This window comes from Myotis lucifugus, unplaced genomic scaffold, assembly GCF_000147115.1.
Source record: "Myotis lucifugus unplaced genomic scaffold, Myoluc2.0 scaffold_246, whole genome shotgun sequence".
NCBI classification, from domain to species: Eukaryota; Metazoa; Chordata; class Mammalia; order Chiroptera; family Vespertilionidae; genus Myotis; species Myotis lucifugus.
Window position 1 is genome coordinate 795,035 of NW_005871294.1, and position 16,452 is coordinate 811,486.

Here is a 16,452-nt window from a genome sequence, read left to right on the forward strand (position 1 = left end):
AGGCACAAAAATGTATGCAGTGAGAAGTGTCTCTCTAATCCCATTTTCTCTTTGAAGGCAACCAATATTACCTGTTACAAGATACAAGACTACCTGTATCTTCCCAGAGATATTTTATAAATACACATTACTTTTATAATCTGAAAAGAAAACTTACTTAAAACATAAACTATGGAACCCTGATCATATCAAGGTCAAAGTGAGTGTAAATCCACTCTCATTGATAAAGTATGATCAAATGAAAGTATATGTGATGCAAAGGACTTTATGAATTATAATAATCTTGCATGTTTACATATCCTTCATGAAAATACTTATAAAAGTACTGGAAAACTTGATACCTAAATTCTATTGAAAGGTAAGATACTAATCCTTCTCATCAATTAATTTTTTTCTAAGATGTTTTACTCAAGATCTAAAGTTATTTACTAATACTTAGAGAAGAAAAGGAAAAACAGCCATTAAATAAAAGCCAAAAAATGTATTCCCACATTTACTTCTGTTCATTTGTTTCTTATTTTCTTGAGAAGTGTCAAATATATAAAATGTATTTTGTTTTTTATCCTCATACTTAACTATAAAGATCATTGATGAGATTTGAGCCATGAATGGATTTGACTCCTTGCTTAAAGACCAGTTATGAGTTAGATATAAATCATGTTCACTAAAGTCAGATTTTAGATATATATTTTATTCTTTTTAAAAATTTATTTTATTGATTTTTTATAGAGAGGAAGGGAGAGGCATAGAGAGTTAGAAACATTAATGAGAGAGAAACATTGATCAGCTGCCTCCTGCACACCCCCTACTGGGGATGTGCAACCAAGGTACATGCCCTTGACCGGAACCGAATATGGGACCTTTCAGTCCACAGGGCAACGCTCTATCCACTGAGCCAAACTGGTTAGGGCTATATTTTATTCTTTATTATTGCCATTTTCAAGCTTAATAAAAAGTATAATGAACCCGCATATACCCTATCACCCAGATTTAACAATTATGAATATTTTACTGCTCTTGAAATCATATATTTTCAAAGTACTTAAAGTTCACAGATCTCTTTTTTTTTCCGTTGCCTCTTAAATACTTTATTATTTATTTGTTTACATTTTAAAAACTGTATTTACAGATCTCTTAATGATGCTGCACAGATTCATTATTTTCTCACCTCCCAACTTTTGGAGATTTTTTCCTGATAAATTCGGCTTTGTGGCCCCAGTTTCTTCTTAGATGACCTAACAATTTTCCAATGTAATGTAATGTAATGTAATGTAATGTAATGTAATGTAATGTAATGTAATGTAATGTAATGTAATGTAATAGTACATGAAACAGTATTGAACCTGAGGTAGAGTCACCCACAGTAAATTGACCCAAGTACACTTTTCTGGACTTGCCCATACAATTTTTCCTTAACCAGATATTACAGCAGGTCCAAAAAGTAGCAGATGATAGGACCTCATATCTCATTCATTATGAATGGACAGCCATTATGATGCTGTCCATTCAGGCTTGAAATTTGGGAGTCATCTTGGATTCATTTCTCCAACTTCTCACATCCAGCCAGTTGCCAAATTGTTCATGCATTCGTCTCCTTTATTTCCATTATTATCATCTAATTTAGACCCTTTTTACCTCATCCTGAACTACCTAATGTTCCTGTTCCCCAGTCCATTCACAGTGTGAAGCCATATTAATCTTCCAATAAAATGGCTCAGATCATGATCTCTCTTCCTTGTAAAGTTTTTTTGTTGTCCTTTTTTATTCTTTGCTGAATTAAATATGAACATTTCACCCCCTCTCTTAGTCCTCAGACCTCTACAACATAGTCGTAACTCATTATTCTAGTCTTCTTGTTTACTTTTCTACCTACCAAGATCCTATATTTCAACCACATGAAATTCTTCCTGTTCCCTAAACATTCCTTGTGCTTTCCTGCTTTGACTCATGTTCCCACAGTGCTTACTTAGAAATACCTTTATCTCTGCCTCTCAAATTTCTCTTCTTTCCTCATGGCTCATTCTCTGTACAGTCTTTTTCATAGTCTTTCCCAATCAGGAAATATGTTTCTCTTTTGAATTTCGCATGTACTTATCTTTCAAGTTTTTTTCTACCTTATAGTCATCTGTATTAACATCTTTAGGTGGTAGAGTGGGGTAATGGCAGGTAATATCTTTATCTTTGGGCCCCTTGAAGTGCCTACTGTAATGCACATGCTACCAGATGAGCAGTAAATGTTTATGAAATTAGAAGTTAAGCTATGTAGCCCTGGCCAATGTTACTCAGTGGTTAGAATGTCGGCCCACCCACTGAAAGGTTTCAGGTTTGATTCCTGATCAAGGGCATGTACCTGGGTTTCAGGTTCATCCCCAGCCCAGTGGGGGGAAGGGTGTGCAGGAAACAACCAGTCAATGTATTTCTCATGTCAGTGTTCCCCCCCTCTTTTCCCCTTCCCTCCCTCACCCCCTCCTTCCCTCCCTTCCACTCTGTAAAAATCAATGGAAAAAATATCCTCGATGAGGATTAAAAAAAAAAAAGGTTGAGCTATGTAACCTATAGAATGGGGGTCTTCCTCCAGAATTTCTCCCAATTGTCAAATACGTTAGCAGTAGCTGGGCATATGAGGATAATCTCCATAGAATTCAGTTTCTCTCCTGGATCTACAGAGGATTGGCTCACTCTTGTACTCATCAATTTAATTTATAAAAATTGTGTGTCTTCGTTTTTTACATTATAAGAACATGTCTAACAGAGATATCAAGTAAAAGAAGACCCTGTCACTTGACAGTTATTGATTGCTTGTTTATTCCTAAGTTTGTCACGGTCAGTTACTATTAGTTTAAAGATGTATTTGTGCCTTTATCATGTGCTAACTAGAATAGTGGTGAAGAAAATGTCTCTTTCTATAAAAACCAAATTTCTTTTTCAGCATGTTTTTTATTTTGATGAAGTCTTTGGTGAGGCATGCACCAATCAGGATGTCTATATGAAGACTACTCACCCACTCATTCAGCATATTTTCAATGGGTATGATAGTAATTTTTTGCTTCTCTTGCTTTTTATTTTCTATAAATCATTTTAAAAAACAAATATGAGCTATGCTTTTTTGTTCCTTTGAATTAAACATTAATTTGTGTTTTGATCTTACAAATTTAAATTAATCTCTTCTGAAAAATTTTGTGTCTCTATTTATAGAATTTACCAAGCATTTAGAAATTTTCAGCAAAATTTTCTTTTACACTGATGATATTGATTCTCTGTGCTTCGTGGAAAAATATAAGCTGACAACAATATAATTTCATCAAAGTCCTCAGAATAAAAAGGTTTTAGCGGTCATAGTTAGTTTGAACTTTTTTTTTTTAATATATTTTATTGATTTTTCACAGAGAGGAAGGGAGAGGGATAGAGAGTTAGAAACATCGATGAGAGAGAAACATCGATCAGCTGCCTCTTGCATACCCCTGACTGGGGATGTGCCCGCAACCAAGGTACATGCCCTTGGCCGGAATCAAACCCGGGACCCTTCAGCCCGCAGGCCAATGCTCTATCCACTGAGCCAAACCGGTCAGGGCGTTAGTTTGAACTTTTGATACTAGGAGTTATATATTCTGGCTATTAATTTTTTCCTTGGATTAGGATAGGTAAGTGACTGTCAGTTATCTACCTTTCATAAATATATTTTTTTAAATTTGAAATAATTATTTACACTTAGTAAATATTAAGGTAGTAGGGGCTTCTGTTGTATATTTAAAATGTAGGCATGTTTGTCAAACAATCTGCTAGAGTCACAGATTTCAGAGTATTTTCACTTTTATTTTTTTAAAAAACTTTTACAATATTAAAAAAAACTTGAAGTGTAATTTATATGCAGTAAGATACACAGATCTTAAGAAGTATTCAGGTTTGATGAGTTTTGGTAGTTGTATACATCCAACTAACCAATACCTGGAACAAGGTACAGAACATTTCCAGCACCCCAGAAAGTTTTCTTGTGTCCCTTTTAGTTAATTCCACACCATCATCCTCAGATCTTATATAACCTCAGACCTGCTTTCTGTCACTAGAAATTAGTTTTTCTTGTTCTAGAATGTCATAGAAATAGAAATTTATGCCTGGTTTATTTTGCTTGACATAATGTATTTTTTGTATTAGTACATCTTGTTGCATGTACCCGTTGTTTTTACTGCTGGGTAATATTTCCTTCTATGAATATACCAAAATTTGTTTGTTTATTTTCCTGTTGGTTTACATTTGGGTTGTTTCCATTTTTTTTTTTTTACTATTATGAATAAAGCTGTATAGACATTTTTGTACAAGTCTTTTTGTAGACATGTTTTCATTTATCTTGGATAAAAATCTAGAAATGGAATTGTTGGGTCAAAGGGTAGGTGTAGTTAAAAAAGGTCAAACAGGACCAGTTGCTGTGGTTCAGTGGTTGAGCATTAACATATGAACCAGGAGGTCACGGTTCGAGTCCTTGTCAGAGCACATGCCTGGGTTTCAGACTCAACCCCCAGTAGGGGGCACGCAGGAGGCAGCCAATCGATGATTCTCTCTCATCATTGATGTTTCTGTCTCTCCCTCTCTCTTCCTCTCTGAAATCAATAAAAATATTTTTTAATTTAAAAAAAAGTCAAACAGTTTTCCATGCATTACTTTATAGTCCCAGCAGCAATATATGAGAATTGCAGTTCTGCATTCTCACCATATTTGGCATTGTCAACTGTTTTTATTTTAGCCAATCTATTTGTTATAGAACTGTATGTATCTTATTGTGTTTTTAATTTTAATTTCCCTATTGCCTAATAATATTAAGCATCTTTTCATGTGCTTATTGGTCATTTATATATCTTCATTTGTTTTTATTGTCTTTTTATTATTGTTTTGTAGAAGTCATTTAAATTTTTTATAATTATTTGTATGAGTAAGCTAAAAAAGTAAAATATCTTTCAGGTTCAGTTTCTTATGTACCAAATCTGTTTGAGAGAGTACGTTTTTAAAATAAGTTAGAATTTGAATGTTTGTGATATTACCAATAAAAAATAAGAGAGTTGCGCATGGTACAGATCTGAGTGATTTAGTACTACATAGTTTGGTCCCACAATACTCAGGTAATCTTAGCCTCCAACTCCTCTTAAAATATACTATGATTGGCGGGTGGTCTTTTAACTGTCCTTTCCACCTCTTATTCTGTAGTTCTTTACACTCACACAGAGTGTATACACACATCTTTCCACATGCAAGGATAGTGATTCTCACTTAGAATCACAGGACATCAGGGCTAGAAAGGATCTTAGAAATCAAGTAACCCAGCAATTTATTGCTAAAAGTGAAAACTTTGAGGTCTTCCTCAAATATTTTGCTTACATTGATTTCACCTCTGCCGAAACGTCTTTAATATTCATATGAATGGTCACTACCATCATATTGATCTTATGATCTATTGTTTATTGATTTGATTCTCTTATTTTTTCACCAAATTTATCTTTCCAGATTAACACAAAATCATGTTCTCTGGGATCCTCTAAAGCAGCGGTCGCCAACCTTTTGGACCTCACGGACCACCGTTTGGCGACTGCTGCTCTAAAGCATCTAGCAGGAGTTCTTATTTCCTTATCTTCCAGAGTTGTCCTGTGATCTTACCAGTTCCATAAAATATTCCTGTCAGAAAACTCATGTGCTGCTTTGAAAATTGTTTTTCCTCTTCCTGTGTTCTTATCATGTAAAGCCCTCTTCTCTTTAAAGGATTATATGTTTATAGCTGAATTTTGCAAAATATTCTTTTTCAAGCTGACTTTTGTCATTAAAAATCTATGGGTAGATCAGTATTTCTCTCATATATTAGTAATACAAATTATTCTTCCCTCAGAGGCAATGCCACTTGCTTTGCATATGGACAGACAGGTGCTGGAAAGACCTACACCATGATAGGAACTCATCAGAACCCAGGACTGTATGCTCTGGCTGCGAAAGACATCTTCAGGCAACTAGAAGTGCCCCAGCCAAGAAGGCACCTCTTTGTGTGGATCAGCTTCTATGAAATCTACTGCGGACAGCTTTATGACCTCCTAAATAGAAGAAAAAAGGTACTGGATATGAGTGGGAAACTGTGAATCTGTTCACTATTGTTTTCAGCCAGAGTCCACTGAATCATGGTATTTAATGACAGTGTTTGGTACATTAATGTCCTTTCATGAAATGAGAGTCTCCTGAATCAGATACATATTTTTTAAACTGTCAGTTTTGCTAGAGAAAGATGTAAATTAGCCTTTCATTAGTATTTTTTAAAGTGATCGATATCCTAATATTTACCCAAAGGTTATCCCTTTTATTTTGGTTTATGAAAAAGATCTAATTTCAGGAGGTCAGGAAATCAACATATATGTAAACCCCTTTTTATTCTTTTGACCTATTATTACACTAGAAGAACTATAATGTTTTCCACTTTCTCTTGTTTTTCCTCCTCAATAATCTTAGGGTAAGTTTCGTGATAGTTCTCCTAAGTCAGTAAAAAGAAAAGAAAATCTCTTTACTTCACATTAGACTTTTAACTCTTATAAGAAGTTAAAAACGTAAACTGTTGCCCTTGCAACATAATAGTAACTTAGAAATGTATTCAGTAACTCTGATTTTAAATCCCTATTGTATTTTTATGGCCTAAAATTTTATTTATGTTGAAACAGATGACTTGAGTAGGAGGCAACAAAATTGTGAAGGTATCTACTGGGGGGAAAAGAGGGAGAAAAGAAGTAGGAGAGATGAAGGGATAAAAGTTTGTCATAACAGAATTAACCAGACATGAGACATGTTGGGAGTAGAATGGAAGGGAGTGAGTTGAGGCTGAACATGGTAGAAGGCTGGGGAAACCAAATCAGTGAAATAGACTGGCCCCACAGCAAAGGTTTCCAGAAGGACATGAAAGTTCTGTGTGCTCCAGGCGAGTACTGGATGGGAGGGGAGGTGGAGGAGCTGCTCCAGTTCAGTAGGGAAAACACGATAGGATCAGCTCCCATTGTAGAGGGGCACTAGAGTATTGAGTAGCATAACCAGAGAGGCCACTGAGTGGGTTTAGGCAAGCCATGGTCCTGTGGACTCTTCAACAAAAAGGGACGGTATGCCACAATCAGAAAATGTATAGATTTTGGTGGTTCAGTTGTGCCAAATTAAGGAGGGTGCTGCTCTAGGGCTGCTTTGACAAAGAGTTGCCTTTCTTTTTTACCCTCTGTTTTGGTTTTAAAGCCTCAAGTTAGCTTAATCACAGCTTCTGTCCCAAGTCCCAGCAACCTTATTAGGGGCTCATTCCAGTCAGAATGGCCACTTCCTCTAAATAATAGTTGGCATGAGAATAAAAGCCACTGTTGTGCTGTGTATGTGGTTCATTTGTTCGTGTGAAGAGACAGTCAGATTATTCAACCATTGTGTGATTCTTTAATGACCCAGGTATATTGCCCTGTATATTTGCATTCTTTGATTATAGCCAAGGGGATGGGAATATGCTTAGTCCTGGGTTTAAGCTTCTCTAGGGCTCACCTAGACTTTTACTCTGCAAGTGTCTTGTGCTGTGGGGTTTTTGTGTGTTTTTTTGTTTGTTTGTTTGTTTTTTTATCTCTGGTTAATTGGCTAATATCTCTTTGTTTCCTCCCATTCTGGGACTTCTAACATGTCCTGGTCCACTGATGGCACCCTTTCTTGTTTGTTTAGAGCTTTTTAAATTTGTTCTGTTGTTGTTTTTTTAATAAAATATATTTTCTATACTAATAGTCAGGCTTTGATAAATGTAGATAAAAGTATATATGTTCAGTCCACCTCTTAAACTAGAAACCAGAGTTTAAGGAGCTTTAAATTAACTCTTAAAAATAGAGGACAAATTGTTTTTATACCCTTGCATAAAAAGTGATAGAATCTTGTTTATAGGATTTAAAAATCTAGCAGTATATATTTTAGGCTGTCCATTAGGAACCTTTCTGGGGTGAGCTCAGGGCATAGGGCCTGGGAAGTATGTTCAGGAATAACATGTTCTTGCCTCTGCAGGCTCTTCGCAAGAGAAGATAGCAAGCACGTGGTACAGATCGTGGGACTGCGAGAGGTTCAGGTGGATAGTGTGGAGCTCCTGTTAGAGGTAACTCTCCCTTCCTTCTTTACTACACCACTGTAGCAGCCTGAGTACAAGGGAAGAATTCATTTTGCTGTCTAGCAAGTATGATGGACTCAGACTTAGTTAGGAAAATGGCAATGGCAAGCACACCACTTCACATTTATAAAACGTGAGTCCTCCTCTGAGAGGATCACTTCTTTCTCTAAGTTGATTGTCTCAGCGCCATGGTAGTGGGAGGTAGGGCATGTGAGAGAACCTAATGCATGAGAGGATACTCTTGGGCCAGTTTCAAAGGCTGCTAATGAGTATTTCTCTGGTAGTGGGCTCTGGGAAAAGCTGCTAGAGAGAAATATTCTTATTTTAAATAAAAATTTTAATAGGTAATACTTTCACAGGGGCTCAAAATTCAAAAGGTACAATGAAAATATCCCTTCTATTGCCTTTTCCTGAGGCAACTAATTCAGTTTTAATGTTTTTGTATATCCTTCCAAAGGTATTTTAAAATCTTCTTTTATTAAAAGTTATCCTTTTATTATAACCAAAGTAACACTTGCTCATTATTACATCTAAACATTAAAAAATATGTAAAATAGAAAAATAAAGTCTCCTTTAACTTACTGTACTTTCTCCACTGAGATATCCACTGTTAATATTAGAATATTTAGATTTTTTTTTTCTATTCTGGAATTTTATTAACTTATGTACATGTATTTCTGGTGAATCTTCCTTTAAGGAAGTAGTCCTCAACTTGGCTTTACATTAGATCATCAGGGGGATTTTTTTTCCTTAAAAAAAATTGTTTAACCTTTTTTATTGTGGAAAAAGCACTATACAGAAAAGTGCATAAAACCTATATGTGTACAGTATAAAGAAACAAGTACCCTCATAATCAACTACTCACATTAAGAAATAGAACATTGCAGCACCCACAAGAACCCAATCATACTCCCCTATCTTCCTAACTTTTATGCTAATCACTTTCCTGTTCTTTGTTAGTTTTACCGACTATTATCCATAGATAAACTTAGTTTTCACCTGTTTTTTTAAATTTGTATGAATAAAATCACATCTTTTGTGTCTTACTTCTTTTGCTCAACATTATGCTTTTGAGATCCATCTGTTTTTGCATATGGCTGTAGTTCATTTTTTTTTGCAGTTAGAACTCCATCATATGAATGTAGCATAATCTATTTAACCATTCCACTGTTAATGAATACTTGGGGTTGTTTCTACCTGGGTCTCTTCTGAGTAATGAGCCTGTCAATGTTCTTATACATATATTTCAGCATACGAGTTCTCTAGGTTATGTTGTGAAATGCACATCTTCCACTTCACTACATGATGCCAACTGCTTTCCAACACAGAGTACACACTCCCACAAGCTGTATATGAGCAAACCCATTGCTCTTCATCCTCACCAACACTTTCTTTGATTTTTGAATTTTTGCCTGTTTGAAAATGTTTAATTATATATTTAATTTGCATTTCACTGATTAAGAAGGAAATTGAAGAGCTTTTACTATTTTTAACTTATCTTTTTAATTTCCTCTTTTGGGAATGCCAGTTCGGATTTTTTTCCTCATTTTTGGGTTGTCTGTCTTTTATTGATTTCTATATTCTGGATATGAGTCTTTTGTCAGTGTTGTATGTCATAAGCATGTTGTCTTGTTCTGTGGCTTGTCTTTCTAGTTATATAATGTCTTTTAATTTTGCTTGAGTCCATGTAAGGCCAGTTAAATCAGGATTTCTCAAGGGTGAGGCCCAGATGTGGGTATTAGTATTTTAAATTGAAATATAGTTCATATACCATAAAACTCACCTTTTAAAAGTGTATGCTTCAGTGGCTTTTTAATATAATTTTCTTATTAAGATACTAGAGGCCCAGTGCACAAAATTTGTGCACTGGAGGGGGGTGTCCCTTAGCCCAGCCTGCACCCTCTCTCAATCCAGGACCCCTTGCTCATTACTGTTCAGCTCACTGCTCCTTAGAGCTGCCATGGAGGTGGGAAGAGGCTCCCACCACTGCTGCTCCGCTCTCCAGCCGTGAGCCTGGCTTCTGGCTGAGCAGCGCTCCCCCTGTGGGAGTGCACTGACCACCAGGGGGCAGCTCCTTCATTGAGCATCTGCCCCCTGGTGGTCAGTGCACATCATAGCAACTGGTCGTTCCGCCATTCAGTCGATTTGCTTATTAGCCTTTTATTATATAGGATTGATTTCAGACAGGAAGGGAGAGGGAGAGAGAGAGAGAGAAACATCAATGATGGGAGACAATCACTTGATCGGCTGCCTCCTGCACACCTCCTACTGGGGATCAAGCCTGCAACCAGGCATGTGCCTTTGACCGGAATCGAACCTGGGACCCTTTGGTCCGCAGGCTGACGCTCTATCCATTGAACCAAATGAGCTAGGGTGAACTTTTAAAATAATACCCACCTTACCCTAGCCCCGTGGTCGGCAAACTGCGGCCCCTTGAGTGTGGCTCTTCCACAAAATACCACTTGCGAGTGCGCACGTACAGTGCGATTGAAACTTCGTGGCCACACTCAAGGGGCCAAAGAGCCGCATGTGGCTCGCGAGCTGCAGTTTGCCGACCACTGCCCTAGCCGGTTTGGCTCAGTGGATAGAGCATTGGCCTGCAGATTGAAGGGTCCTGGGGTCAATTCTGGTCAAGGTCACATGCCTGGGTTGTAGTCTCGGTCCAACGTGCAGGAAGGCAGCCAATCAATGGTTCCCTCTCATCATTGATGTTTCTATCTCTCTCTTCCTCTCCCTTCTTCTCTGAAATCAATAAAAATATATATATTTTTAAAAAGTTCCCCAGGTGATTCTAATGTGCAGCCATCATAGTTATCTTCTAGTATATCCAACAAGCTTGGTTTAGAGTCAGGGAAAAGGCTGGAAGGACAGACTGGGTACTTGACAATATTCACCTTTAGAACAGCTTCACAATGTACCCCTCCACAGACTTGGATGCATGAAATGGGAGGGTGGCCCGCCAATGATATGTCTTTTTCTAATAGTTTCTTTTTCCTGGGACAAATAGGCAAATTTGTTTAAGGAATGCGGCCTCATACTTGTGTGATTATTAGATTTCTGAGTCCTGGGATCCAAAATCTCAGGCTAGCATCTGAGTGTGGCTGTTTTAGAGGGCCACCTAAGAGCCAAGAGCCCCTTGGATTGCAAAGGCAGGCACAGAACAGAAGTGTGGGATGTGTTGAATAGGCTCCCCTGAGGCTGTGACCATTCTTACCTGTCTAGAACTCCCTCCACTGTGGAGTCCTAAGGAAATTGTTTCTCATATACCTGTTCCCTTGGCCCCACTTTCCCCAGCCATTTGTTCTTTTGCCCCAGAGTTTCACGAGATTTGGTCCTCATGATGTGTTTGTCCCTGGAGATTAGACCAATTCAGTGGGAAAGGAGAAAAAATCAAGAGGAAGTTCCCTTTCCTTTGCTATGGTGTCAAATCACACTCTTCACCATGGAAGAGTATATGGCACTGCTCTATCCTATGGTATGTTTCCTGAGAAAAGCAGAAAGAAGTTTCTTGTTAGTCAACATATTATTGCCATTGATACACTCCATCGGTAGTACATATGAAGTTGTACAAGAAGGAAGCCCAGCTGAGATCAAAATGGAAAGTTGGTATAAATTATGAATATCTGACACAGTTACCCTCATAAACATTTATTGACTCGAAACAACAGCACTTGCAAACTCAGATGTCACACTTTCACTGTCTCTCGGGTGTCATACTAACTCAAGTATCACCCATGTGTTTGCTCAAGTATCACTCTTAGGTATCATCTTCAAGTGTTATCCTCAGAGATCACCCTCAGGCTCGCTCAGATATGGCCACCTGCTACCTGTCTCACAACTGGCAGCTTTATTTTATTTTATTTTTTATCATTTCCTTGGCTGTGATTGGTAGCAGAGGCCACATAGCAAGAGCTTTCCCTAGATGAGCCTCAGTTGTATATAATTGCCTATCTTACTGAAGTACTATAGGCCTTCTTTGATATTCAGGCAGGAAACTTAGTGATTAAATCCTTATAACCAGTCAGAGCTGGGTCCCAGTGCCATGTATCCTTGAGCATACCTTTACTTTCCTGAACCTGAAATATATGGATGATAGTAGATGACTGGGTCTAGTAATAGACAAGGAAATTAGATAACATACATAAAATGCTTACTGTGATGCTAGCTCAATTTGTCATATCTATTATTCTTATGAATAAATCACTGAATGTTTCCAGTACCACAGAATTCAGCAGTTGCCTCTATTTTTTATTGTAGCAGGTCCCCATTTCTCTACTCACACAACATGCTTTGTTTAAAGGACCTAGATTTAGAAACTTGCATCATAGACTTCAGTTACTACAAATACTTTCTTCAGAAGAAAGAATTTTAGAAAGGGGGAGGAAAGGGAATCTAGTGTTTTTTAAAATGATCGCATTAATTTTGCTCTACTCGAACGTTTTTAAAATATATTTTTATTGATTTCAGAGAGAAGGGAGAGAGAGAGAAAGATAGAAACATCAATGATGAGAGAGAATCATTGATCAGCTGCTTTTTGCACACCCCGCTACTGGAGATCGAACCCACAACCTGGGCATATGCCCTTGACTGGAATCGAACCTGGAACCCTTCAGTCCGCAGGCCAATGCTCTATGCACTGAGCCAAACCAATGAGGGCTACTCCTAGACTTTTTAAAAAAATTTGTTTTTATTAACTTTAGAAAGAGAGGAAGTGAGAGGGAGAGAGAAACATCAATGTAAGATAAATACTGATCACTTGCCTCCTGCATGCCCCCTATGGGGGATCAAGCCTGCAACCAGAGCATGTGCCCCCACCCAGAATCAAACCAGCAACCTTTTGTGTGTGTGTGTGTGTGTGTGTGTGTGTGTGTGTGTGTGTGCGCGCGCGCGCACATGTGCATGAAACAGCCAACTGAGCCACACTGGCCTGGGCTACTCCTAGACTTTTATTTCCTCCAAGTAAATTGTCTTTTTTTTTTCCTCTTCCTCCCTCCCTCACTTCTTCCTTTCCTTCCTTTTTCTTTTTGCTTTCTTTTTTTAAAATATATTTTTATTGATTTCAGAAAGGAGGGGTGAGATAGAAACATCAATGATGAGAGAGACTCATCGATCAGCTGCCACTGGGGATCAAGCCTGCAACCCAGTCATGTGCCCTGACTGGGAATCGAACCGTGACCTCCTGGTTCACAGGTCGACGCTCAACCATTGAGCCACGCAGGCTAGGCTTTCTTTTCCTTTCTTCTACTGGGGAGCCCATAGAATCTCATGTTGATCTATAAAACTCTATTCCCCATGAAACTGATTGATTTACATTTGTGAAAATAGTTTAAGTTTTGGAAGTTTACATGGAGATGTTAGTTCTTTAGTATCTTTTTTAAAATTAATATTTATTGAAAACTTACTATGTACCAATCATGGTACTAAGTGCTTGACATGTATTATCTTTTTAATTCTCATAAGTAACCTATGAGATTACCATTTTTATAGATAAGAAACTGAGACCCTAAAAAGTTAAGTGATGTTGCAAGTGTTCATACATTGCAAAAGTTCACACAACCATGTGCCAGAGCTGGCATGTGAACCCAGATAGTCTAACTTAAGATTTCAATCTCTTAACTACTACACTTGAGTTGTATGTCATTTACAAAAGTTTGTCTGGTGATCTTCACAAACTGCCTCATTTTCTACTCCTCAGAGCTCAGCTGCTTTATTCCACAGTTTCTGAAAGTTATGATGATTTCAAGCTATTACTGAAGGTGAGGAAACTGGACCAAGGACCAGAAATTCCTTCATGCCTTCCCTAAAAGGCATTTAGTCAGGAAAGGTTGCCTCAACATGTTAGGTTTTCTCACGGGTACCTAGTACCTCATGGTAGACAAAGTGCAGTGACAAGCCAAGTACAGAACTCTGATAGAACCCAGAAGCCAGCCTTTCTTGACTCCTCTGGGGTGAATTTCACCACAGAGCTATCCTTTCCGCTTCCTGCCAGTATCCACAGTTCCTGACCAGGTGTAGCCTTGATGCCTCTCAGAGTTCTCACTAGGTCCCAGCAGAAGTATCATCATTACTCATATGTGGCAGAGGGCACCTGGCTTCTATCCCTAGACTATATTCTACCAATGTGACCTTGGATAAGTCACTTAACTTCTCTGTGATCCCTCCCTTACCTATCAAGCATATTGCTCACACAAATGTGGAGATTTAAAGGATCTCTCTTGTCTCTCTCGTGGTGTTTGTAAAAGACAAAACAGTGAGAACCCTGAAACTCTAGGAGGAAATGAACCAGAATCTTGTTAACTCTGGGATTATGGGCGGTATATGTTTTCTTCCGTGTTTGCTTGGTTTTCCACAGGAAGCATGTCTTAATTTTTTAATGAAAAAAAAATAAAACCAATACAAATCTAAGATGATCCATCATCATTGTATTGTTACAGTCTATGTAAGCATGAAGTCAGGGCGATAGGGAGAGGCTAGGATGAAGAAGTGCATTTAAGCTGGGTGGTTTGGGAACAGATAGGCCATAAGTGAACTAGCCAACATCCAGTACTTTTTTTTTTTTTTTTTTGGCACTTACCGCACTCAGTGTAAGGGATTACTGCTCTAACTTTTCTGATTTCTGGTTAACAGCAACTTGCTATCCATGTAGTTGATAATCTAGTTTTATAAATTAACAGGTTCTTCTCATCACAGAAGGATTTATCAGATAGTCCCTTTAAACTTTTAGGAAACTGTTTACAAAATTAGTACATTCACAGTATGACTGTAAATTTCATTCTAAAATATAATTCTAAATCTCACACACAGTTAATCTTTAAAAACATTAACTATTGCTCAGACCATTGAGGAACTTAGTTAAAATTTTTAAATGCATAAGCGCCTGCTTGTTAAGATATTTTTGGCCTATTGTGGAAGTTTGATTGTTAACTTTGGGACTCTTAATTTGGAAACTGTAGCTATATTCAGTATGATATAAATTAAAATTATGAAAGATTGAGAAAAAATGAGATAGGACTTTCTTACCTTTAATGTACTGCAGTATAAATAAATTCATTGCCAGTGCCCTAGTGTAGTAGAAACCACATGGGCTTTGGAGTCATACCTACTGAATGTGGAATTTGGTTCTGCCACACAACAGCTGTTTGTGAGGAAATCAACCTCTGAGTTTATTCCTCAACTGTAAACTGGGTCTAATAATACTCACCTCACATTAGGCTGTTGTGAGGATTCTATCAAATAGTATGTTTAAAGTTTTTCACCTTTTGAATCTCAGAAATTAATACTCCTTCCCCTGTCCAAAATAAGGGCAGCATATTCATATATGGCTGTGTTTTCAATGGCTAGAGGCCAATCCTGAGGATTTCCCCATGTGGCCAGAGGCACCTAGGTTAGTCTTTATTCCTGACTGGGGGGTCATTGGTCTCAAGGGAAATCATGGGCTCATGGCAAGTGCAATAACTCATCAAGTCCATGTTCCCACACATCAAGCCTGACCCCCTTTATGACTACATACTGGTGAAACAGGTGGATATGGTCATTCAGTCCATGATGCACATTTCTGTCCTTTGCTTCAATTACTAAAATAGGTGGGAATTATGGGACCTTACTTTGGAACCAAATTATGCCCTAGGGATTTTTGTCAGGCTAAATCCATCAAAGATATTAAAATATATACGAGATCAAGAGCTTTCAAGCTATTGAATGTTCTCCCCAAGATTAGTATTCCACGTTATTTTCATTGCTGTTGGGTACTTACTCTGTATGATTTAGTGTTTGGGTCCCTTTCAACATGAAGGGGGGGAAACTGCAGTGTACTGACAAAGTTAGATGTCTGGTCTCTTGCATTCAGCCCACTCTTGGGAGCCAGAGGGCTTTGTTTACTCCTTGGCGAAGTCACTCTATGGACTTTATTTTTTAGGTGATTCTGAAGGGCAGCAAGGAGCGCAGCACTGGGGCCACTGGAGTTAATGCAGACTCCTCCCGCTCTCATGCTATCATCCAAATTCAGATTAAAGATTCAGCCAAGAGAACATTTGGCAGGTGAGCTGGAAATATTCAGGAATTGCATTGTCTGCCTTTTCCTAATGTGACTTTGAAATATGTGTTATCAACAACAGGACACCATGCCACCACAGAGTTCTTTATTTCAAGGCTAGAGTAGAGTTGTTAGCCCTGAAATAAATCATTATACTGAAGTGCCATCAGTTGATTAATCATGAAGTAATGGCCTATTGTTGGTCAACCCTGTTATTAAAAGGAACATTGATTGCTTCTAACGTGAAACACGGTATCAGCAGAGGAATAGCAGAGAATGCATCTCAGAG

At 37.9% G+C, this 16,452-nt stretch overlaps 1 protein-coding gene across 1 annotated transcript in view; it reads left to right on the forward strand.

Moving 5' to 3' along the window:
• Positions 1-16,452, forward strand: part of KIF24 (kinesin family member 24) — a 63,250-nt gene that overhangs the window by 26,938 nt on the left and 19,860 nt on the right. The window contains 4 exon segments of the mRNA XM_023762413.1: positions 2,930-3,027; positions 5,870-6,083; positions 8,030-8,119; positions 16,047-16,168. Coding sequence (XP_023618181.1) covers positions 2,930-3,027; positions 5,870-6,083; positions 8,030-8,119; positions 16,047-16,168 — 524 coding nt within the window.